This window comes from Fusarium phalaenopsidis, assembly GCF_050370095.1.
Source record: "Fusarium phalaenopsidis strain FUZ10S chromosome Unknown contig_32292, whole genome shotgun sequence".
Classification (NCBI taxonomy): Eukaryota; Fungi; Ascomycota; class Sordariomycetes; order Hypocreales; family Nectriaceae; genus Fusarium; species Fusarium phalaenopsidis.
The window spans coordinates 2,474,600-2,498,126 of record NW_028145410.1 but is presented as its reverse complement, the minus strand read 5'-3'; the positions used below and the strand labels follow the sequence as shown (position 1 = coordinate 2,498,126).

The following is a 23,527-nucleotide window of genomic DNA, read 5'->3' as shown; positions in this document are numbered from 1 at the left end:
CAGTGGCCACCAGGACATGCAGATGGTACCTGGCCATCCCCACCGAGGTGACCTCGAAAACGGCCCTACACAGCGACAAAGCCACTGGACTCGAGGAGGATTGGCGCCCTGACCCCACAAGCTTCGATGGATGTGAAGAAAGAAGATGGATGGACGGGATGTGTTCTAGAGAGACTAGACCAACCCTGGGGCAGGTCACGTTGGGGGTTGGAGGCAACCTTGGAGAAGGTAGGTACAGTGCCTTCCGTAGTCGTTTCGGACGAGCCAGACATAAAGGGAAATCCCCTTCCGCATCTTAATCTGCGCCATCTTGAAGCTTTCTTTGTCTTACCTAGGTCTCTCTCTTGTCCTCTTTTTTGGGCGCTGCAACTCGGCCAAACAGATTGTCTAGGGCCCTCCCTGTTCTTTGCAGTTTGCGCTGTCATTATTACCTATTATCGCTGTTTGTTACTACCTTGCCAACCTACCCAACCTATTATTATTACAGTACCTAACCTACTCCGTTGGCGGCTGTGCCTGTGCCTCTTCCCCGACTGACCCGGCTCCGTTTCTGCGCGGCCTGCCAGCTGTCTCCCTGTCGCCCATTGCCAGCAAGTCTTTCAGAGAGCGGTCACCTTCTTACCTATTCATTCTCTCCTGTTTCTCGTCCTTGGGATCGACGGTAACCGCCTCGGCTTTCTCTCTCACACACTAGTCCTGCGATCTGGACTGCCGATCACACGCCTTTCCGAAACTTGGTGGCTGTAACTGCGGCAATGCGACTGTAATCCTTTGCGCCTACCAACCTAAACACCTTCTCTCGGCGGGATTTGTGAAATCCTACAGCTCCCCTCGGTCCTGGGTCGCTTGACGTCAACCTCACCAAGGCTCTGGAAGCCAAAACCTCCAACTTTCGTCCATTCTCGAATATTGCCAGCGTATAACCATGGCATACGACGGAGGCTACGGCGGCCAACAACGATCTTACGGGGGTCCAGCGCCACAAAGGCCTGCCCCGCGACAGCAGGGCGGCGCGCCTCCACAACAGTACGGAGCACCACAACAGTATGACGATTACCAAAATGGCTATGGATACGATGGCTACAATGAGGGTTACGGGCAGGAATATGGGGGACAATATCAGGATCAAAACTTTGGACGAGGGCCACCTCCGTCTCAAGATCCGTACGGACCTGGGCCAGGTCGCGGTGGAGGACCAGTTCCTCGCCCACAGACAGCTGATCCCCATCGAGGACGCGGATATCCTCCTCGGGGAGGCATGGGCCCAGCACCAGATCGAGGCATGCCCAATGGGCCGTCTGGAAGAGGCGGTATGCGACCAGGTCCCTATGGCGCGCATTCGGACCCAGCAGGTGAGTTCAGCACGCGCTGTGTAATGCTTCTGTGCTGACAATGACCAAAGCACGCCGTGCGCCAATGACAAACACGCCCCCTATGAGCCCTCGAGACGCGCATTTTGGAAATCAATATCACCCACAAGGTCAAGGACGACGACCAGACATGGGGCATGAGCAGCAGATGGTTGAACAAATGTCCAATATGGATTTGAACCAGAGATCAATGATGCCACCAAACGGTCGCCCCAGTTTCGATAGCCAGCGAGGTCAAGGCGACTATGGACGACAACCCGCGAATGGTGGACGAGGCCCTCCTCCCAGAGGATATCAGCAAGGTTATCAGGACTCCAGAGGTGCCCCCCAAAGGCAGGATGCAGGTTATGGACCTCAAGGGGGCTACGGGGGGTATGACGATGGATATGGTGGCGCGCAAGAGCCCCCAGCTGGTGGCTTTGGTCCGCCAGCTCGAAGCATGACGATGCCTGTGGAGGATACTAGGTCAAGAAACAATCCGCCCCAGCGGATGGACCCGGCGCAATACAGCACTCCTGCTGGTCGAGGCATTCCTCAGCGGCCTTCGACCGCTGGAGGCCACCGGGCACCTCCTCAAAGATCATATACTGCCAATCCGCAAGTAAGCGCAGGTGGGCAGTACGGCGGAGAGTATGGCGATGGACAAGGCTATCGAAAACAGTCAGCAACATCGTATGATGATGTCTATGACTCCTACTTCGATAACCAGCGAGATAGCAACGGATCGCAGCCCCAGCAGAACCGGGGCAGCTACCCCGACTTTGACGCAATGCCATCCCAGGGCAACCGTGGTTCTTTTGAACAGTCGATGCGTCCTGCAGCTGAGCAGCCTCAGCGTGGAGCACACCAGACGGCTGTGCTGAACCATGCCAAGTCGCAGCCTTCGCTTCGCCAACCACAAGCTGCCGTATTCGAGATGGCGGGTGATGTACCAGATGTCCCCCCAGTTCCACAAATGAACGCCCACCGAGGAAGCTATGATCAGGCCTACCACAGCCACGGCCACGGATCTGGAGGATATGACCAGATGCCACCAAGGGGGCCAAGCGCGCCTCCTGCGGCCATGAACGGGGCACGAAACGGAGGACCAATGAACCCAGACGGCCTGCCCTCGCACCCGGCACCTGTACGCCCAGGGCTCATGCAGGACTCGGTGGTCAATATGGGCAACAAACCAGCTCCTGTACGAAACTATGGCGTTTCCACTCCAGCTCCTCCACCTCAGCCCCAACAGCAACGACAGCCTCAGTATCAACAGCCTCCACAGCAGCAACCTCAATATCAGCAACCCCCGCCGCAACAATCACCACCCCGAAGCAATGGTCAACGTCAGCCTGCTCGGGATGAAGGACCCGTTACCACGCAAGAACTGGAGCACCTAAGGATGGTGATCAAATCCAACTCGAGCGATCAAGACTCGGCTCTCAAGTTGGCGAGGAGATTGGTGGAAGCTGCTGACGTGCTGGCGCCTAAGATGCCTGATCCCAAGCAACGTGGCCGAGCCCGCGAACGATACTTGATCGACTGTCACAAGATTCTCAAAAAGCTCTCAAACGCGCAGAACCCCGATGCCATGTTCTTTCTGGCAGACTGTATCGGCAGAGGCCTCTTTGGCGAACCCGACAACAAGGAAGCATTCACCCAATATCAATCTGCGGCAAAGCTTGGACACCCGGGAGCAGCTTATCGAACTGCAGTGTGTTGTGAGATTGGACACGAGGATGGCGGCGGCACGCGGAAGGACCCGATGAAGGCGATCCAGTGGTATAAACGGGCTGCAACACTCGGCGACCCTCCTGCAATGTACAAGGTGGGAATGATCCTTCTCAAGGGTCTTTTGGGCCAACCCAAGAATCCCCGGGAGGCGGTAGGATGGCTGAAGCGGGCGGCCGAGCGGGCAGATGCCGAGAATCCCCATGCGCTTCACGAGCTTGGCCTGTTGTACGAGTCGGCGCAGCCCAACGACGCCATCATCCGAGACGAGGCATACGCGTACAGCCTGTTCCTCCAAGCTGCCGAGCTAGGCTACAAATTCTCTCAGTATCGGCTTGGCTGTGCCTTTGAGTATGGTCTGCTAGGATGTCCAATTGACCCTCGGCAGTCCATCATGTGGTACTCCAAGGCGGCAACACAAGAGGAGCACCAGGCGGAACTTGCCCTGAGCGGATGGTACTTGACGGGCAGCGAGAACGTGCTTGGCCAGAGTGACACAGAAGCATACCTGTGGGCACGCAAGGCGGCCATTGCTGGACTGGCCAAGGCCGAATATGCTATGGGCTACTTTACTGAGGTGGGCATTGGAGTCCCGCCCAACCTAGAAGATGCAAAGAGATGGTACTGGCGAGCAGCTGGTAAGTTGGTGTCCAACTAGACCTTGAGGATGCAGCCAACTAACTCTTTCTCACAGCTCAGGATTTCCCCAAGGCCCGTGAACGATTGGAGGACCTGAAGCGCGCAGGCAAAAACGGTGTGCGCCAGCGAGAGCGCATCTCACGCAGCAAGATGGATAGGCATCAGGAAGGAGATTGCGTTGTGATGTGATCATGACGGTCGTCTCTTGCTGTTCTTGAATGGATGTCTTGATGACTGAGCTGTGAATGACTCGAATGGCGTCTACGACAGTAAAAGATGGCATGAACTGAGATGAGATGAGAGAGGCGGGGGGTGGTATACCCATGATTATTTGGCGCAACGTCTGGATAAGGGGAATCTTGGAATGGATGTGGTGACCAAGAAGGCGTTGAATCTGGCGTAATTGGATGGGCATGTCGCGATTGAAAAGGCGCGGGCTTTTGGTCAACTTCTGTTCAAGGAAGCTTGGTACAAATAAATCAAATACAACATTTCATAACCAAGGGGGATGCTCGTCACGGTGAGGATCACAGTTGAGAATAGGGGCTATGGTTGAAATGGCAATGGACCTAAGCTAGATGTGTGGTTCTCTCTAGTCCACAATTGGGCACATAGATGAACTAGTTGAACACGACCAAACCAACTTAAATCTCATAACTATCAACTACTTGGCAGACGCATACTCATCCTTGAGCTTAAACTCGGCCGGTCCATACTGGCCAATCTGTCTCCCGAGAGGCGTCATGTCAAGCATCATCAGAGTCGTCAGCACCGTCTCCCCACCCCTCGCAAACGTCGAATACGTATGATAGATCTCGCCGTCCTCCTTCAGAAAGACGCTATACCCAGGAACATCGCCGCCCTCCCACCACGTCTGGCCTTTAGCCTCGACCTCGTCCTTTGTGCGAAAGTTTAGCAAATCTTGGCCCCTGGCCTCGTCGATGGTGGCGAAAAAGTCATAGTTGAAGTCGGAGTCGCCGCTCGAGTACCACGGCCAGGTCCATCCGTTGCGCTTCTTGTACTCCTCGAGCTTCTCAGCTGGAGCTCGGGACACGCATGCAAACGCAGTGTTCTTGAAGTTGAGGTGTCGCGGGTCAGGCAACGACTCGCCGACGTGGGAGCAGCCGCGGCAACCCTCGTCGTCGCCGGGCTTGAACATGAAGTGGTAGATGATGAGTTGATCATTGTCCCCAAAGAGGTCTGCAAGGGAGGAGGTGGTGCCGTTAGGACCCTCAAAGGTGTAGATCTTTTCGACCTTTACCATGGGAAGGTTACGGCGTTCGGCGGCGAGGGCGTCACCTGCTCGGGTGTGCTCCTTTTCCTTCTCAAGGAAGGCTTTTCTAGCTGCGAGCCACTCTTGGCGGTTGACGATCTATTGGGAGATGTGAGATAGGGGATATATATGGACACAAAAACTCACTTTGCGTGTCATCTCGACGATACAGAAATGTAGTTGTAATCAGAATTGAAGAATTGTTGTAAAAATATTGAGCAGCATTCAGTCTTCTCCTCGAGACATTCACTCATCTTTATAGCCAGGTCCACTTAACAGTATCACAAACACAAAGCCACGGTCGTATATCTCGTATAAAACCTTCAGCCATGTCGCTCCGTGAATATCAAGGTAGTTCAGAAAACTGCGGGGTTGCTGCCTCGACGGCGCATCCTCTACGCGTCGAGATGGGCGCGCCTTGACTGCAACTCTGCGTCACAGCGACGCCATTTCGTCGCCATGTCACCTGACACTAGGATCTACGGAGTGCCGAGAATTAAGTGAGGGTTCGTTGAGGGCATCACGGGGCATCAGGTCACTCAAGATTATTAATCCAACGCACCTACTATGCCTTGCGAGAATGAAGTCAGGTTGTTTAGCCTAGGCAACCAACGTCGATCATTGCTGAGTGAAAAGTTTGGTCTAGTGTTGGAGAGGACCTTGATCCGTTCTAGGTGAGCTTCGTCGGAGCACTTGAAGTACATAGTGAGTACGCATGTAGACATTCTTGATCAACTCTGACACTATCCTTGTATTCCCATGTAAGCAATCTTGGACCGGAGAAATTCTCTGCGCCATGCCGACCATCCTCATACCACGACCATTCGTAATGTTTCGTAAAGTCTGCCGAATAACCCAGTGCTTCTCCCGAGTGCCTGTGAAGGCCATCGTGTAACAAAGAACCAGTCCAGCTATGCCAATCTACCAAGTTTCATACCATGAAAATGCTATTCAAACCGTTGTCCGAACCCCCATGATCGTAACATAACATGCAGTCTGTCATGATGCCCATGAATGCCCGTCCCATGCCGTAACCAATGATGAACCAAAACGCTGCAAAACATATGCATATGCTATACCATGACGCCAAGCAATGCTGCCCAACTTCTAGAACAACCTCTAGAACATCGTCTAGAACCTCTCCATCAGGTTCGCCCGGACTGTCCACATCCGAGCCCTCTTGCCGTAAATGTACATGGGGATCGTTCCCAGCATCAGAATAAGCTGGATGATGCCGATCCATATGTAAACCATCTTGGGGCCATCTGCGTGCAACCAATGAGTAACAAAGAGACTAAAAACGAGGCCGTGAAGCACATTCTTGGAAAAGTTTAGAGTCACCAATGCCTCTCCGGCATATTGGCGATAGCTGTCAACGCAGAACGTGATAGCCGTGGTCGAGCCAAGGGAGCAGCCGAAAGAAACGATGCCAAAGAAGATAGTTGGAACAATCCAATGGTTCTTCTCTTCGGCTGACCATCCAAATCCCATGAGGCCTATGCATGTGCTGACCAAGATGGGCGCAGCCATAACAAGACGAAACTCGGGCTCGTAGAGTCCACCATTACGGCGAGCCATTGCCTTAACGATGATGTCACTGACCTTGCCTGCCACGCCAGTTCCCAGGATTCCGCCCACGAACGGCGAGACATAAACAAGGCCTGTCTGGAGAGCATCAAAGTCGTACGACTCTCTGTTGCGATAGATCATGGCAATTGACTCGGATATGACGATAAGCCAGCCAACAGAGCAGGAATACACCGCCGATGACCAAAGAACGGCCGGATACGCGTACAGGATAAATGGTCGAACCATGACCTTGAGCCAGCTATCATGGTTAAGGCGCCCATGCCAGGGCCTGAGTTGCTGGGTAAAGGTCTTGGGAGGTTGCTGGCGGAGGTTGTGTGTGTAAGCCTGGACCTTGGGTGGTCCCCTCAGTCTCGAGGCGTCCATCTTCTCGCTTTCAAGATTAGGGCCCGACTTGAATGAGGCCACATTGGATTCGCTCCCAGTTGCACTGCCGAAGTAGGGAGGAGTAGGTTGAGCGGGCTCATTTGAAGGGGAATTCGCAGTCTTGGATGGGGTTGGGTGAATGACAGTGGCCGTCGATTCTTCAGACGCAAAGGCCTCTGGGCTTTCTTCTTCGGCGTTCGCAAAGCCAACATGAAGATTCCTGTGCCGGTGGCTAGGACCAGGAGACGCCGGTTTCTGCCCCTCCGGGCCAGCACCTGTTCCTAGCTTGCCGTCCTCGTGCTGTCCTGCTGCAGCGGCTGGAGATGCAGGGGCCTCTATTTCACCCCCCATCTTAAGAGCTTCTTCCCCTGTTTCCTGCGTTCTATGACGTGACGACAGTCGACGGAGAAAGCTTGGTCGCTTCACCGGCGCATGTGGCTTGGGGTGAGGAGTTCGGTCCCAAAAGGTCTCGGGGACGAACAAAAAGAGAAGCACAGCGCCCAGACCAATAATCATGGCCAAGATCCTAGAAGATTATCAATCAATAGCGTGACTAGGATTGCGGTTATGAATACTCACCAGAAGACCCAACGCCAACTCAGGGCACCAATGATGACCGCACTAACCAGAGGGACCAGGTTCTTGCCGCCAAGAAGCAGCAGTGTGTAGATACCAATACGATAGGCTCGCTCATGCAGGAAGAAGATCTCGGCAATAGTGGCGGACGGGAGACACTCCACCGGGCTTACCGCAACGCCTTGAAAGACTCTGGCAGCCAGGAGAGAGTTGAACGAGGGGGACCAGGCGGCCCAGAGAGATGTGCCAATGAAGAGAATGGCGCTTGCAAGATAGACAGGGCGCTTCCCCCAGAGGATAGCGGTGGGAGAAAATATGACGGAGCCCAGGCCCATGCCCATCATGTAGAGCCCTGTAGTCAAAGATACCCTCTCAACGTCGACATTGTACGTTTGTGCAATGTCCGTGAAGCCGGCCGCCACCAGAGGAGTTGTGCCGCCACCAATCATGCAGTAAAAGCCAAGAGACAAGAGGGCGATGTCCCGTCTCCAGGAAGGCCAATTCAGGGGGTCATTGGCCGAATCCTCGGGTTGGGGTTCCAGAATGATGGCGCCATCGCTCGTCTTCTTCTTTTCCTCTTGCACTTGAGGACGGTTTGTTGCTGAAGATGCTGAATTCCTACGCGAGTTGACTGGGAAGCCTGTGGGGATAGACGAATGCGAGTTCCTTGCTTGCATGTTCCGAAGACCAAGTGGCTCATTGCGGTGAGAAGCAAGAAGCAGTACGGATCCTATCTGGTGTTAGTCTTTTCCCAGATCGAGGTGGTTCTTTGGCACTAACCTGGAACTTCAATGGTGTCCTTGTCGTTCAACACTCCCATACTCCATTTCGATGGCTTCCATCTGCCATCTGAGGGAGTGCTGTCGGCGGCGGCACCAGCACCAGCGCCCAAAAGGCGCCGCCACTTCGGAACATCTGGCTTTTCCGCCATGATGACTTCTTGGCTGGCTTGTCGTAGCTTTCGCGACAGATGCGAAAGTCAATTGCGTCGGGAAAAGTTCAAGGGGAGAGAACCCTGAGAGGTAGGGATAATTGATGTGGATAGTGATGTCTAGACCCCGGTGGGTTTCCTGGAGATAAAGACGAAAGTGGAGATAGCGCCGAAGTGATGATTAGGTATGCCGGGTAGGTGAGATATCCGTAACAATAGTTGAACAGGGGATTAAGGAAAATTACTCCTTGTCTGTAGGGTAGAGGCAGAGACAGAGGGTTTGTTGTCCAAGGGAATCAAGGCAGCAACCCAATGTTTGGAGGAGTAAACACCAATCTCGAGCTGCAATCTCCCTCGCCTGGAGATGTCTTGCCTGGAGCAGGCCGGTGCAGAGCTTGACGTCAGAAAGGAGAGCACCACGGGCACCTGCCGAGATTGACTGTGCTGCTGCTGTTGATGAAAGGGAAAGAAGACAGGACTCGGGACAGAATGGAAGGAGGAGAGTCAAGATAAAGAGTCACCAGACACCGAGAAAAGAAACATGAGTAATGACCAAGAGATAGATCATCTCAACACCCGCACCAAGCGAAGCGAAACAAGCGACGGACGGACCCCGGCGCGGAGGTGGAGGTGGAGACGGAGGCACCCACAGGCGGCGATGGCGGCAGAGCAAAACGGTTGCAGTGAGCACAGCTGACGAAGGGATCTCGAATACGCAGCTCGGCCGGGGCGGCTCCAGGGCAACACATGACCCCCCCCGCGCCGTCGCATGGGGTCTATGGTCCCTGTAACTGGTAGAGGGAAGGGTCCATTGGGGTCCTTTGGCTGTGGTCTGTACAGCCACTAGATCGCATCTGGGGTGCAATGACATCATTTCCAAGCTCTTCTTTCATCCCCTGTCGCAAACTTTTGGGGCGAGCCGCAACGCGGACCCTGCACTGCGGGCGCCTTTACCTTTAACCTTGCATCTCTTTCTCATCTGCTGCAGTGTGACTTAACTCACCTGCCACATGCTATCCTGAGAGTTGTTTGCTACTGTACCTTGCAACTTCAGATAGAATGCGTACTACTCTATCGTCTGGGCTACGGCCCCTCTACGGGATGGCGTCTTTAGCCAAACCGCCGCCTCGTATGATTTCCCGGGCCCTCTCAACCACCACCCCGCGGCAAGCCAAGAACCATATATACGCCCCGTGAGTGCTTCTCTGACCTCCATGCACATCACATGAGCCTGCACATGGCCCTTGTCTTGCACCCCCAACTCCCCCATGTCGATCGTGGAGAAAAAGTCGACTCCCTCCTTGTTTTTCTTACCGCTAGGTGACGTGCCGATCGTCCGGGCTATACTGACCGGTTCATCCTAGCATCCGCAACAACGACTCATTCTCAACCTACCTCTCTCTCTCGACCTCATCCCGCACACCCCTTCTCACCCTCTGGACCGCATCCTGGTGCTCAACCTGCAAAGTCGTCAGCCCCCTCATCCGGGGACTTGTCGAGTCCGGCGTGGGCGAGGATGAGGGCGGCGTTTCCCTTGCTATGGTCGAGTTTGACTCGCCCGATATCATGTCCGGGAGCCCCAATCTTGCCATGACCTACATGATCACCAGCATCCCCACGCTGCTGAGCTTTGACGGCGGAGAGGCCCAGACGGCGACCAAGCTGGCAGATGCGAGGAAGCTTTCCGACAAGGAGTTTCTCAAAGAATGGATTAGGACTGAGGCCAAGAGGCACGGAGGTCGCGGCGGAGGCGGCGGAGGTGCTTCGTCGGCTTTTGGAGGATTATTTGGGAGGTGACGACCCGAAGAGAACCTCACCAACTCCAATGTCCTACTGCCATCCTGTACATCCTGTAAAGTACCTGCCTCTCTATCATGTATAGTATCCTTCTTCAAGAAGAGTCCAACTGTGCCGCTTGCTGAAAGCTGGGTGGCTCTTTACTACCTAGGTTATCTAGGAAAGCAGCGCCTGAAAGAGCAAACCTCGTTCCCAGATCAAAGCGATGCTACTCCTCCCCCAACCACTGCTAGCCATAACACGCTCCATCAACATTGCATCTCCATCCATATCATCATTCTATCGCCCGTGCACGAACCACGTCTCTCTCTAATTACCAGAAATCCATTACCATGGCGGTACCTCCTCCCCATATGCTGATACCCCCCCACCCCATGGAGCTTCCTCCAGGAGTGCCTGAATACCCCTCGGAACACAGCTTTCGCCAATCTGAATGGCATCATTCCCGCTTGTGTGAGTGGCCGGAGCTCTACGTCGAGGACGGGCTTTACCCAATAACCCTCGGCACACTCATCAAAGCGCCCTCCGACCAGCGAGGGTGGTATCGTATCATTCGAAAGCTTGGGTTTGGATGGGACTGGACAAAGTGGCTCGCCCAACAAGAGTGAGTTTATACTACGCATGATCGCCTGCTGTTGCCATTACTAATTTGTGAGCCATAGAGAGGTACAACTTGGGCAGCCACAGTATATAACCCTCCAGATTATGTCGGTATCGAGGGGCGCTATCACCAACATAGGGAGCCTATCAATGGCCCTAAGAGCTTCCCATGGTGATCTGGATACAATGCACGTCAACTGTCCTCGGGCTTACGCCTTGCACGGCCCCAACGGCATTCATGCGTGTCTCGCATACCAACCCCAGTATATACCATTTCGCGGTTCCCTCCAACCTCTAACTTCGTATCCGTCGCCCTCAGGGGGAGTCCCAAGGCTCCCCATTCGCATCATCAAGAGTATTCTCAAACAGACTCTCCTTGGAATCGAATCAATGCACAGGGCGGGGTGGGTTCATGGAGCCATCGGCCTGCATAGCCTCGAGATTAAGACTCGTTCGTATCCCCCAGACCTTGTCCAGGGACCCGAAGACCAAGTTTTCCTTGAAAAGATTCGGCACACGTCTGACAGAGTACATGCGCCGCTGCATTTGACAAAGATCTCCCCTATTCTTCCGACACGCGACGACTACGATGAAAATATTAAGATCAAGCTCGGCAATCTGGGTTTTGGTAAGATGTTGAATAGGGTTGCCATTGGTGATGCTGACCTTGCTCTTGTAGCCTTCCCCGTCGGAGAAAGTGTCAACAGGTGGCATTCGATTACCGGACCTTACCAATTTCGAGCTCCCGAGATGGTCGAGCCCGTCGAAGAAGAAATATCACGGTGGCCTTCCACTGGAGGTGTCGACATCTGGGCCTTTGGGTGTCTTGTGTATAGACTCTATACTGGCTACCACATCCTTCCAGAAATTGTGGTAAACAAGGAAGACCCAGAGGTTCCGATCTTGCAGTATTGGTTTGGCATAGCGCTCATTTTTGGCCGACTCCCAGACCAATTCCTGAGGAGATGGCCGCACATGGGCATCTGGTTGGAACCACCTGTGACCAGGCACTTCCCCTTGATAGGCTTCGAGCACACATTCAGAGCAAACGCGCCGCTTGACCTGAGTGAGGAGGAGGTGGGTTCTATAACTGACGTGATACGATTGGCAATGGAGGTTCCTCCGCGCCCGAGGCCCACGGCCAGCGAGCTTCTTCAGCATCCTTTTTTTCAGTGTTAAGCAATGGGTGTGTCATGGATTGTGTCTAGGTTAACATAGCAATACAACTCCAATTCTAGGGCAACCTGGTATGGATATTGAGGGGCAGAACTGGGCGATCAAGCATTCAAACGACATCCACGGCATTTGAATTGGAAAGGGGCAAGATCTCTGTATCGAGATCAATTCCAATTGATCGATGCACTCGCACTTTCATCACGAAACCATCAAAGCGACGAGCCGAGCCGATCCAGATGACGGCTGCTAGAGGCTCAATGACACCATCAAGACCCCTGTCATGGCCCGCATAGAAAAAAGATATCGTTGACGGCTTGAACCCTTATCCTACAACCAATCAGAGCCTAGCGCGAATTGCCGATCCAGGGACTTTCTGTCGATCGGGTTTTTTTGCCTTGCTTGCTTCGCTCAAGTCGGGACGGATGAGGGTTTCGCGCCTCTTTCTGATTATCAAGCCGTTCCGAACCGTCGACGACTTCTACCCATCCATTTCAATATATGGCTCACCTCCCACAATGTCGCACCCCCTCTTCCCTCCATCATCACCGGATCCGAGTTACACACTCTGCAGAAAAGCTCCTCCTCTAACTCGCATCACCGGCCTCGGAGCCTGTCCTGTTGAACCGAGAGATTTACGATTCCGACGCTGGCCCTGACCCACAAAGACGAGACCAAGACCCAAGACCGAATGCGACTACGCCCACTTTGGCATCGAGCGAATAGATTAGATCCCGCTGGGTCTTTTCTATATCCATTACTCGTCGATTAATCCTGCGAGATTCTTCTTTCCTGCCTCTGTCATCCATCCTCCTCCTGCGCAATGGACCCCCTCGTGGCCGCGGAGCTCGCAAAGCTCCAAGACGACGGCGTCGCATTTCGCGCCCGCCAGCGGCACGTCCACCAGACTTGGGCGCGCACTTTCTCGTCCCTCCCAGAGCTGTATATCCAGCCAGAGTCACTGGCTGAGGTGCAAAAGGTGGTCAATCTTGCGCGGAGGTGTCGTCGGCGCCTGGTGACGGCGGGATGCGGTCATTCGCCGTCAAACATCACATGCACATCGAGCTGGCTCGTCAACCTCGACAACTTTAATAGGATCATCTCTGTGGACAAGGAGACGGGTGTGGTTGTCATGGAAGGCGGGATCAGGCTGTATACGCTGTGCGAGGAGCTTGAGAGGCATGGTCTTGCTATGCCCAACCTTGGGAGCATCAACCAGCAGTCCATCAGCGGCGCCATTTCTACCGGTACTCATGGTAGCAGTTTGCGCCACGGCCTCATGTCAGAGGACATCATCTCTCTCAAGGTCACCCTCGCCGATGGGACTACAGTCCAATGCTCCAAGGACACAAAACCCGACCTCTTCCGAGCCGCCCTCCTCTCGCTGGGCGCACTTGGAATTATTACAGAGGTCACCTTCAAGGCCGTCCCGGCCTTTAGCCTCAAGTGGAGGCAGGTCATTGACACCGACTACAAGATGTTTGAGGCCTGGAACCACGAGCTGTGGACGCAGAGCGAGTTTGTCAGGGTCTGGTGGTTCCCTTACACGAGGCGTGCCGTGGTTTGGCAGGCGGACAAGACGGATGAAGAGCACCGTGATCCGCCCCAGAGCGGTTACGATGGCGCCCTTGGATACTATGTCTACCACAACCTGCTGTACGTCGCCCAGTACGTCCCGAGGATTCTTCCCTGGGTCGAGTGGTTTGTGTTTGGCATGCAGTATGGCTTCCGCAATGGAACAAGCTCGTCGGCCGTTCAGCCGAGCCGCAAGGCCCTCCTCATGAACTGCCTCTACTCGCAATTTGTCAACGAGTGGGCTATTCCTCTCAAGAAGGGTCCTGAAGCTCTTCGACGGCTGAGTTCATGGCTCAATCACTTGGCGCCTGATGACCCCGACTACGTCCCCCACAACATCCCCTTCTCCGCCGAGGGCCTCTATGTCCACTCGCCCGTCGAGGTTCGTGTGAGTGACACTACACTAACCTCCAACGCGCGACCCTACCTCGACATCACTGTAGATGATGGACCAACATTGTATCTCAACGCCACGCTCTACCGACCCTACTGGCTGGACCCTCCCTGCCACGACAGGTACTACGAGGCGTTTGAGTGGTTGATGAAGGACCTCGGCGGCAAGCCTCACTGGGCAAAGAACTTCCAATCCCACCGCCCAGAGATCGAGGCCTTCTACGGCAAGGAGCTCGACTCCTTCCGCGCAGTGCGGGACAGTGTCGACCCCCAGGGCATGTTTGTCGGACCGTGGCATCGTGACCGGATAATGGCGGACGGCGCGGGACTTGAGCTGGAGGAGGTGGAGATGCGGAGGGAGCAGAGCAGAAAACGAGGCGTAACGACGTTTGGAATCATTTGATAGCGTTCAAGATTATGACGTGGCTCTCACGAGGAATACGAAAAGGTTTACGATATGGCTTTGATACGACGTGATGCATGTCCCGATGAGTACAAATAGGAGCCTCACGCCTCAAGACTCCAATGCATACCCCAGTTCCCCCAGAAGTTTAAGAACCTTGTGCATTGACTACATCTCGGACTAAATATAAAAGGCTGGTAAACGCAACAGGTTCTCTAGGAACGGTGGCCGCTATACTACTAGGTACGGGAAAAGGAACGTCAATGTAGCCCACGGCAGCCAGTCAATGGCCGCCTCATTCATGCCCAGAGGTGGTTTTGCTAAATCTGTCGGTAGCCGGACTTCTCGTCAATGTGTCGGTAGCGCTCGCGCTCCTTGCGGTCCTTGAGAAGGCAGGCGATGCAGAGGATAAAGATGGCGTCAACACCTGGGAGTATATAGTTAGTATATTGTGCGGTATATCGAAGGACATGAACTAATACATACCAACAAGTCCAAAGACAACGGTAAAGATGCTGTCGATGTGAAGGTTTGAGAAGCTGGAGATGGCTGTCGCGCAGCCTCGTAGAAGAGCTGCGCTCGCAGGGCTGGTGCACGTAGTGTCCATGACAAAGGCGGGTGTGGTACTGTTGGAGTATCCGCAGCACTCAAACTGTAGCTTTCGTTAGCAGTATTTTCGCCATTATTCAGGTTTGACGTACAGAAATCTGGATCAAGCTCTGGATCTCGGGTTCTTGCGCAATGTAGATGTCAAAGAATTGCTCCCGAATCCTCAATGTCATGACCCAGAGAAAGACGCCCACACACATGGTGAAGATGGCACAGAAAGTCACCATGTATCCGGAAATCTTGAGAATGCTGCGGGCGGGCATGACGAGTCCTGGCAGGGTGACGGCAAACGTGGCGAGGATAAAGGCGGCATTGACAATGCCAGCGGTGAGAGGGAATCGCTGGTGAAGTAGATTCCTTGTGGCCTGTTCGCCATCCTGGGGAGCATCGTTCATTTGGCTTCTGACGACCAGCGAGAAGACCAGCTCGAGGATGCCCGAGGCGAGAAAGAGAACGTCGGCGGCGACAGCCGCAAGAAAGACTTTGTTGGCCATGGTGGCGATGTAGGTATTTGGTGTAGCAACTGAAAGAGCAAAGGAAACCGTCTAAACTGGAAATCGAAACACGCTTGCTGAATGGGATATCTCGTTTTCGTCCTCCTCTTTTCGAATGACTGATTATACTGTAGGAGTTGCTGCTGCTGGACGACCTGCGTCTTGGATATTGAGTCTCGTCAAGAGGTAGAAGTGAAGCGAGTAGACTGTTTTCAAGGGATCGACACTCGAAAAACGGTGACGATCTCGTTTCCGATAATTTAGTATATGAACGAAAGAAAGAAAGACAACGCCCAAGGGAGCTTGTCAAACGTAGGTACTGGAAGCAAAGAGAGAGAGAGTGTATGAACAAAGAGAAACTCCTGGCAGCACCACGCAAGGGAGGAGGACGGAGACAAGCCGGCAAAAGGAAGGACAATGGAGAAACTCGAAAACTCCAAGACCAACCATGAAACAAGACCACGACTGGAGCGTCTCGGCAACATCTGATCATTGTCAAGATCCGCAACCGACACGGTTTCAGGGGATGGATCTTGACGCAGAGCTGCCGACGGCCGACGGGGCGAATGGTTCCACGCCGAGGCGGTGGCCAATCAGAGGCCCAAGAGCCTGGCCGAATACCCTGTTTGGGACAGCGATTGTTGGAGCCAGGGACACTTGCGACTCAGTAGCAGCCCAACTATAGGCCCTGAGCAAGTCGCAGAGCCGCCCGACGGCAACAAGAAGTCTTCAACTGCCAGCAACAGCTGCCCGAGTGGAATTATGGTATGATCTTCTGGCGTGACAGTGTTTCCCTTGATGAGATCCCGATCTTGATAATCGAGTCTCTTTCCTCGGCTATCATCATGTCTTAGTACCACCAGGCGCATTCCCAGGCGTTGCCCAGACTTGGAAGAGTCGACGTCGTGGATTGGAGGATTTTCCCCCCTTGACAGATGCGACGACCTAAGGCTAGACACGATGGGGAATAGGCAGAGTAGGGGACACACTCACGACTGCGACGTCGGTGGAGGTGCTGCATAGCAGACCCTGGTTTGCCGTTGGGGTAGACGAGCTTAATCTTGGTGAAGATGGAGATGAATGCCCTTTGGGGGATGGTGTTGGGTTTGCCCAGCAGCTCGGACCCCAAAGCTACAAGACAATCAAATAAAAGGTGAAGCCATCACCAACATCAATTGCGGATTGTCCCCAGTCTCATGTCTCTGCCCGGACCTATCCACATCGCTACTCGACGAAGGTTGCAACGTGCCGAAGTCTCGGCCAAGAAGACTCGACGGAAGCAGTGGTTCGCGACTCTGACACGTGCGGCCAAGATGCATGCATCCCTAGGCGTTGCAGAGGTTCGATCTTCTGGAGTTCATGGTCGACCAAGCCACACGCCTTGAATGTTTGCTGATGACATCAACATTCATGCAGAGAGAGAATCAGGATGTTGTCATCGAGCCCCACGATGGAAGGAAGGATGCGTCCATCGAGAGATCGAACAATAGCCGAGGCGATTGCGAAAGCGAAAGTAGACGGAAAACACCAATGATTCTTATCCCATATATCTCGTATGGACACCTCGACGACGCCGTCATGCTGCAAGTGAGAATAGCTGCAAGTCAGCAACTTCAAGTTCTTCAGCTCCTGCACTGACAATCATGACAAATCACAAGACATCCACGGGGTCTCCTGCCCAAAGATACCTGGAGGAGACGACACGGGATCGCTTGCCTTGCCTGCCATGTTCCTTCCACAGCAAATAAAATTGACCAGTGAGATGTCCGAGCGCAACCCCCACAAATAACATGTAATTATTCAAAAGTCTCTGTAGCCCCGTTAAACTCATAGCCGTCTCTGGCATGCAGGCTGACCCACCTGCTCGCCAACTGCCACCTCCAGGCCGGCCACGACCCTCCATCTCATTTCTCCAAGGTCCAACAACGAGGAGGCATCCCCTCCCACGCCACCAATGCTACTTTACGCCGTCATCGACCGTTCAACTGTAAATACGAAGATCTCTTGGCCTGCCGCGTGCAAACGCCTGCGTCGCCGTTCGCAACGCGATCATATCACGTTCGGCACTGTGTCTTCTTCGGGGAGCTTCCTATTTCGGTCAAGTCTGGCGAGCAGGGGAGGGCCCCCTTCACAACCTTAGCAAGCTTTGGCCCTGGGGCTAGGCCATCGAGAACTGGCTGCCCTGCCTGTCGCGCCCTCGACAGCCGAGAGGTCGAGCAAGGCCTTCTCCACCCGCTGTCGAACAAACAGACGCTGGAAGTGGAGGCTGGGCCTGGCTGGCACTTCCCCGCTTCGGTGCAGTTGCAGCTCATGTCCGGGCCGTGCGCCAAGTTGCGAACAGAGAGGAGAGCCAGGGCTTGACAGTCCCATCTCGTCCATCTGGTTCATCGTCATTCGCGAGTATTGTGTGACACCATTCCCTCTGCGGAATGAAGCATTTCTGCTTCGGTCTGTGCCTCCAGCCTTAAATGCAGGATGGAACTGGATGATATCTAACCCTTTTCGACCTGCGAATTCTCCAACATCGTTGAATACGGCTTCGAGTTTAAAACTGCTGCTCAAGGACCCGAGTTTTTGTTCTGGGCATTTGCTTATGCCCTTCCCCGCCTCGTGCATTTCGGCCGGCTCCGGAATCGACGCGACTCGACTTACGCCATCCGATCATGTCAAGGTGCACTTATTCCGCCCTAAGGGTCGCCCCTTCATCACGGACAAACAAGCCCTGGAGCCCTTCCCGCCACCCTCCGACGGAGCCGAGGCCCTCGTCCACCAATCCCCCCCATCCACTGTCACGGCGCTTCAGGATCCCCCGCTTCTTGGTCGGCGAGCTATCAGTGCGGCCGACACGACTGCTCCACAGGGTTTGCTCCTCTCCAACAACAGAGGTTGGGACGATGGGATGACATGACGGTGTGCTCCCGGCTCAGACTGTGCTGTATCTCCATTGGAGCCCACCCCACCGACGCTGGCCATGGTTTTGCGCTTGAGCACCTCTGCTCTGGCCGATGCATGGCATGGCATGGCATTGTGCTCGCGGCCTCCGTGTCATTGAAAATCGCCCACTTCACATTGACGGTGTCCTTGGAGGCTTCCGCCAATCACGCCCACGCCACCTTGCGGTATATTTCCAGCATGGCTTTTTGGAGAGGAACCGCCATTTGCCAGGGTCCCGATCAGTGTAACCCCGGTGGTCGGTAGGGTAGAGCCGAGGAAGCTAGGCCCGCCTATCCTCCGACTCTCCTCCGTTTGCTGTGGCTTCTTCATCACGGGCCTTTTGGGTCCCATCCCCTGCAAACTAGGCGAGATGGCCTGGCTATGTTGACAATGGGCCAGCTGGCATCGACATCTCTGTGGCATGTGTGAATCTGAAAAGCTAATGAAGCAAGACGGCACCTCAGCTCACAAAAGGCCATCGCTGAACCTGGCCGGCAACGGGGGCCCTTCTCTGGCAAGTACCCCATCCTGTTGCTGTATGTTGCACAAGCAGGGATAGAGAGGCGCTTGGGGATGGACCTCTCTGTCTTGCGCGCTCAGTCATTCTCGCGCCGAGAAAAGTCCCCCACTTGTCTGAGCAGATGATGCGACACGCGGTCGAGGCCTAGCTACCCAGACGCAGACGCACGCGCAGACAGGGGAGCAACACCATGTGCCATCTCCAAGACCAAAGCTGTTTCCTTTGTGTTTAATTGTCTGTCCTCAACGACGGAACACTTGCAGCAGCTGGCACTGTGCGACAGATCTGCGCTAACTAAGATTTGGTTGATTGCTAACAGGTCAAGCAGGGGAGGTTGGACATTGAGCAAGCAAGCAAGCAAGTACGGCAAACACAAGCACGAGGGACAGGGCATTCAATTTGGTTTGGACTACCGCCCTACGGGCCCGTCGCGGGAGGTGCAGAAATGTCTAAGCAGGTTGAGTTTGGCCAGGCACTTGGCTTCGGGTACTGGTGAAGATCTTGGTGATCCACGAGAGTCTGAGGCCAAGTTGCAAGGCACAGGATGTGAGAGTGTGTGAATGCAACCTCGGGGGAAGTCTTGATGCTGGGAGCTACGTTATGGTTCGTCACGCGGGCGGCATGCATGCGGCACAGAACGGCCCACTGCCTCAACGGCTCACGATAGCCAGGGATAGGACCGAGAGTGATTTGAGGCACTGCACAGTGGTTGACAGGATCTCCCCGCGAGCAGTGGGAGCCGACTCCGCGGACTGTGTCACTCGCTTGAATGGGCGGGGCGGGATCCTGGTGGAGCACCGTGAGTGCTCGATGGCCCGAGTCGTGGGTCTTTGCCTCCACCAGACGAGCCAGCTGGCTGCCTGCCTAGCAAAAGGACTCGGTGCATGGAGAGAATCCGCTTCAGCAGAGTGTCAAATGTCAGCACAGAGCCGACGAGACGACCTTGCACAGCTGTAACGGTGGTCATTCTGGGTGTGGTCCAGGGGAAGAGACACCAGGCAGTGGCTGATGGTGGAAACGGGGCACCAACAGGCGCAGATGCATGTCGTTGACAGGGCCATCCGTCATCACTGACGTCCCACCCTGCCTGTCTGTCTGTGACCACGGACGAAGCTCATCTGCCTGTTGGCAGGTTGGCCGGTGCGAATCTCGGTCCACGAGTTTCTGATGAATGGTTGAAGCTCTCTCATGCACATCAAAGACGGGAGAACCTTGCGAATGGTATGTGATGGGCTCATTTGATAGACGGTGAATGGATGAATTGAACGAGATGGGGTCGGGTCCATCATGGAGAAGCCTTGGACAGGACAGGGCGCGGGTACATTGGAGGGATCATCCTCCGCTGCGTTCATCTTCAAGCCCCTCCTTGCAAACGACTCTGTTGGCTTGCCTTGTCTCTTTATACAGGGCGATCTCTTCATTGTCCACAGGAGCGTCCGTGTGCAGGACGGCTACAACCTCACTATGCCTCCTTTGATCGCGGGACCAAGATGACATTCCCCATTCCCGTCCCTGTCCCCGAGTTTGACGGAGAGCCGTGGGCCAACCATTGAGGCTCGACTCGACTCGAAAGGGCAAACGCACGCAAGCAGCCGTGGAGACGGGGGAGCAGATGGGGGATTTGCCAAGGGCGTGTTTGTCTGGGGCAGAGGGAGCTGGAGCCGTGACAGGAGGACTCGGGAGTTGGGCAGGGCGTGTCATGGCCATGGGGAACCTAGAATGGCGCTGTGTTTGTGTGTCGTGTCTGTGTCAACTGTACTCTGTACTGTACTGCCATCTCTGCATCGTTGATGGGTCTCTCTCCTCTTTTCCGTCTCTGGACACTACTATCCATCAATCAACCACCATGTATCGTGTCAATCCATCTCTTGACATTTATTACGACCCCATCATGCTGCATCACACAGACCAGACCCCATCTTGAGCTTTCATTCCACACGTTTGGGCCCTTTTCTAATCTCCCGACTGGCGACCAGCTCCAAATTCCCTCGCACTTGGATGAACCCATATCCACACAGACCATGCACCTCGATATACGAAGCACCTTGATACAGGGCACTTGCAGATTCTCACACCAGCTCTCACACGAATACCCACAGCCCACTCAGGCGCGGAATCCCGGTCGCACCAGCAATGGCGCGCTGCACGCAGCAACCCACCCGACGCTTGAATCGCTGACTCCCTAACTCAGCAACAGACAGGCCAAATCCGAGTCTGCGATTGGTCGATGCTGGACCTTGCATCGCATCCATCCCTTCCCTCCTCAGGCTCATCTTGCACCCATTCCACTCGTGGAGACTCCGAGCCCGTTCCGCCGCTGCAGCCAAAAGCTTGCTATCTTAGCACCACCGAGCAAGCCCCCCTCTGGCGAACAAGCTCTCTCCCCCTTCCCTCGAGATGAAAGAAGGCTGTTTCTCCTTCTCGCCGTTTTGTTTCCGTGGATGCTACGTATAGAGACATGGTACGAAAAAGCAAAGAAGGAGCAAACGTAGAAGAAAATAATGAAACAGAAGAACAGTGTCGCTTCTGTTTGCATCCATCCACTACTGGCCGCTCACACCCTGGCATTTTGAGTACCTGCCTGAACTTTTGGGCTCCTTGTAAGCTTCGAAATCTGCCCCACAAGCTACCCTCTCCACTCTCAGACAAGTGCCTCGTCAATTGCATCCGGATACCCATCGGCCGCAAGCGTGGGCTGGCAGAAACATCAACACGTGCTAGAAGGATATCTTCTTCCTGCTTTGCAGGCTTTGCAGTACAAGTGCCTCGCCCCGGTTGCATATCAAACCCTGCCACTTCTATTGTCCGTTATTGTCACAATCCCTCGTCGCCGCCGCCGTCGGGACCCCCCTTCCCCTGCTCTCTCACTTGGTTTCGTCGCGCGCGCACTTGCACTTGCCTCGCCTGGCCTCGCTTCTTTCCCGTCCGCGCCACCCACGCCCTCCACAGCCCGCACCCAGAAAAAGGAAAGGGCCCCCCGACCCAAACCCAGACACACCCAGACCAGACTCGAAGCAGCAAACAGCAAGAGCGTGCCCAACCAGGTTTCTGCGACAAGAAACGCAGCGCACCGCAGCTCCCTCCATTTTCTCTCCGCTCCCACTCCAGATCCAGTATAGATCCATCGGCACCACGCTCAAAGCAGTATCTCCACCACCTTTTTTTCTTTGCTGCCGTCGCGGTTCGTTCGTGGTAATACAGACACGAGAGCTTTCTCTTTTGAGATAAAATCGAACCCAAGCCCGTTTGAGACGATCACTCATACAGAAGACGCCATGGCCGACATCACAGACCAGCACGACCAAACCTCGCCCACCGAGCTCGACGAGTCGCAGAACGTTGGCAATGGCAGCGCCGCCACCGAGTCTCGCGGCATCAAGCGCCAGCGCCCTTCAGCAGGCGACGACGACGACGATGATGACGAGAAGGGTGGTCGCGAGCGTCGCAAGATTGAGATCAAGTTCATCAGCGACAAGTCTCGGCGACACATCACCTTTTCCAAGCGCAAGGCCGGAATCATGAAGAAGGTTAGTTTCTCATCATATACACCTATTATCACCATCAGCATCATCATCGCCATCAAAGAGAATGGCTTGGAGCGCATTCAATCAAATGCGCGTGTCAATGCCATCTCTGGACACTCCCCCGCTACCCATTACCAATCCTTCGCTGCCTCTGGGGCCGATCCGACGCCGTGTCGCGTTCAAAAGCCTTTCAAACTGCCCGCTTTCTCTACATGGCGCGCAATCTACTTGACGTGTCAATCGCTAATTCTCAACCTCTTCCATCTAGGCATACGAGCTTTCTGTCCTCACGGGCACTCAAGTCCTTCTTCTCGTCGTCTCTGAGACCGGTCTCGTGTATACATTCACCACACCCAAGCTCCAACCTCTCGTAACCAAGGCTGAGGGCAAGAACTTGATTCAGGTACTACCCCATTTACTCACATGGAGCGCGTCAGCAGCCTCATACTGGCTGCACACGTGTCGCGTATTAAGAAGACCTCTGGCTGATATCATCTAGGCATGCCTGAACGCACCCGAACCCACGCCTGGTAACGAGAACGGCGTGGATGGTGGTGACCAGGTCGAGTCTCCGGAAGAGCCCGCCAACCAACATCTCCCCCCTCAGGGCAGCCGACCCGGCATGCCCCAGAACCCTCACATGCCCGGCAACTATATGCCCGCCAACCTGCCCATGGATCCCCAGCAGGCTTTGGCGTATCAAAGCTACGTGCAACGGAATCAGGGCTACGGTTCAGGCATACCCCCGCAACCGGGCATGCCCTCCAACAACCACCACCAGTCGTAATGACGCACCATCACCAAAGATGAATCTTTGGTCTCTGATACCCGGCGCTCAATGCTTGCTCGAGACGCCGCCTCTCGACCTTGCGCGTCCCTTCTGGACATCAGAGCTAGTCTTGCGAGGTCCTGGTGATATGGCGTTGGTAGGGTGTTGATTTGCCACCTGCATTTTTTTTTCCATTTATTTCTTATCCTCGGTTCGCGTTGTTGGCTTTGAGGCCTACAGCAGGCCTGATGGGCCTCGGTGCTGGTCTTTGTTAATTACGC

At 54.6% G+C, this 23,527-nt stretch overlaps 7 protein-coding genes across 7 annotated transcripts; 4 read left to right on the top strand and 3 right to left on the bottom strand.

The window, feature by feature from the left end:
• Window positions 1-925: 925 nt before the first annotated feature.
• LRP88_05051 (tetratricopeptide repeat protein) lies at window positions 926-3,911 on the top strand (the record flags this gene model as incomplete). Its single annotated transcript, XM_083241615.1, has 3 exons — window positions 926-1,352; window positions 1,403-3,721; window positions 3,778-3,911. 3 exons carry the CDS (start codon window positions 926-928, stop codon window positions 3,909-3,911), a joined length of 2,880 nt encoding a protein of 959 aa, XP_083102763.1.
• Window positions 3,912-4,386: 475 nt separating this feature from the next.
• LRP88_05050 (DUF899 domain-containing protein) lies at window positions 4,387-5,154 on the bottom strand (the record flags this gene model as incomplete). The annotated part of the gene is made up of 2 exons (XM_083241614.1): window positions 4,387-5,094; window positions 5,143-5,154. 2 exons carry the CDS (start codon window positions 5,152-5,154, stop codon window positions 4,387-4,389), a joined length of 720 nt encoding a protein of 239 aa, XP_083102762.1.
• A 972-nt stretch (window positions 5,155-6,126) lies between these two features.
• LRP88_05049 (major facilitator superfamily domain-containing protein) lies at window positions 6,127-8,455 on the bottom strand (the record flags this gene model as incomplete). The annotated part of the gene is made up of 3 exons (XM_083241613.1): window positions 6,127-7,474; window positions 7,528-8,254; window positions 8,305-8,455. 3 exons carry the CDS (start codon window positions 8,453-8,455, stop codon window positions 6,127-6,129), a joined length of 2,226 nt encoding a protein of 741 aa, XP_083102761.1.
• Window positions 8,456-9,586: 1,131 nt separating this feature from the next.
• Window positions 9,587-10,252, top strand: LRP88_05048 (uncharacterized protein; the record flags this gene model as incomplete). Its single annotated transcript, XM_083241612.1, has 2 exons — window positions 9,587-9,648; window positions 9,820-10,252. 2 exons carry the CDS (start codon window positions 9,587-9,589, stop codon window positions 10,250-10,252), a joined length of 495 nt encoding a protein of 164 aa, XP_083102760.1.
• A 2,596-nt stretch (window positions 10,253-12,848) lies between these two features.
• Window positions 12,849-14,396, top strand: LRP88_05047 (D-arabinono-1,4-lactone oxidase-domain-containing protein; the record flags this gene model as incomplete). The annotated part of the gene is made up of 1 exon (XM_083241611.1): window positions 12,849-14,396. The coding sequence occupies one exon, from the start codon at window positions 12,849-12,851 to the stop codon at window positions 14,394-14,396; it is 1,548 nt and encodes a 515-aa protein (XP_083102759.1).
• Window positions 14,397-14,816: 420 nt separating this feature from the next.
• On the bottom strand, window positions 14,817-15,499 carry LRP88_05046 (uncharacterized protein; the record flags this gene model as incomplete). The annotated part of the gene is made up of 3 exons (XM_083241610.1): window positions 14,817-14,823; window positions 14,883-15,042; window positions 15,094-15,499. 3 exons carry the CDS (start codon window positions 15,497-15,499, stop codon window positions 14,817-14,819), a joined length of 573 nt encoding a protein of 190 aa, XP_083102758.1.
• A 6,729-nt stretch (window positions 15,500-22,228) lies between these two features.
• Window positions 22,229-23,264, top strand: LRP88_05045 (transcription factor MCM1; the record flags this gene model as incomplete). Its single annotated transcript, XM_083241609.1, has 3 exons — window positions 22,229-22,480; window positions 22,746-22,880; window positions 22,977-23,264. 3 exons carry the CDS (start codon window positions 22,229-22,231, stop codon window positions 23,262-23,264), a joined length of 675 nt encoding a protein of 224 aa, XP_083102757.1.
• Window positions 23,265-23,527: the final 263 nt, after the last annotated feature.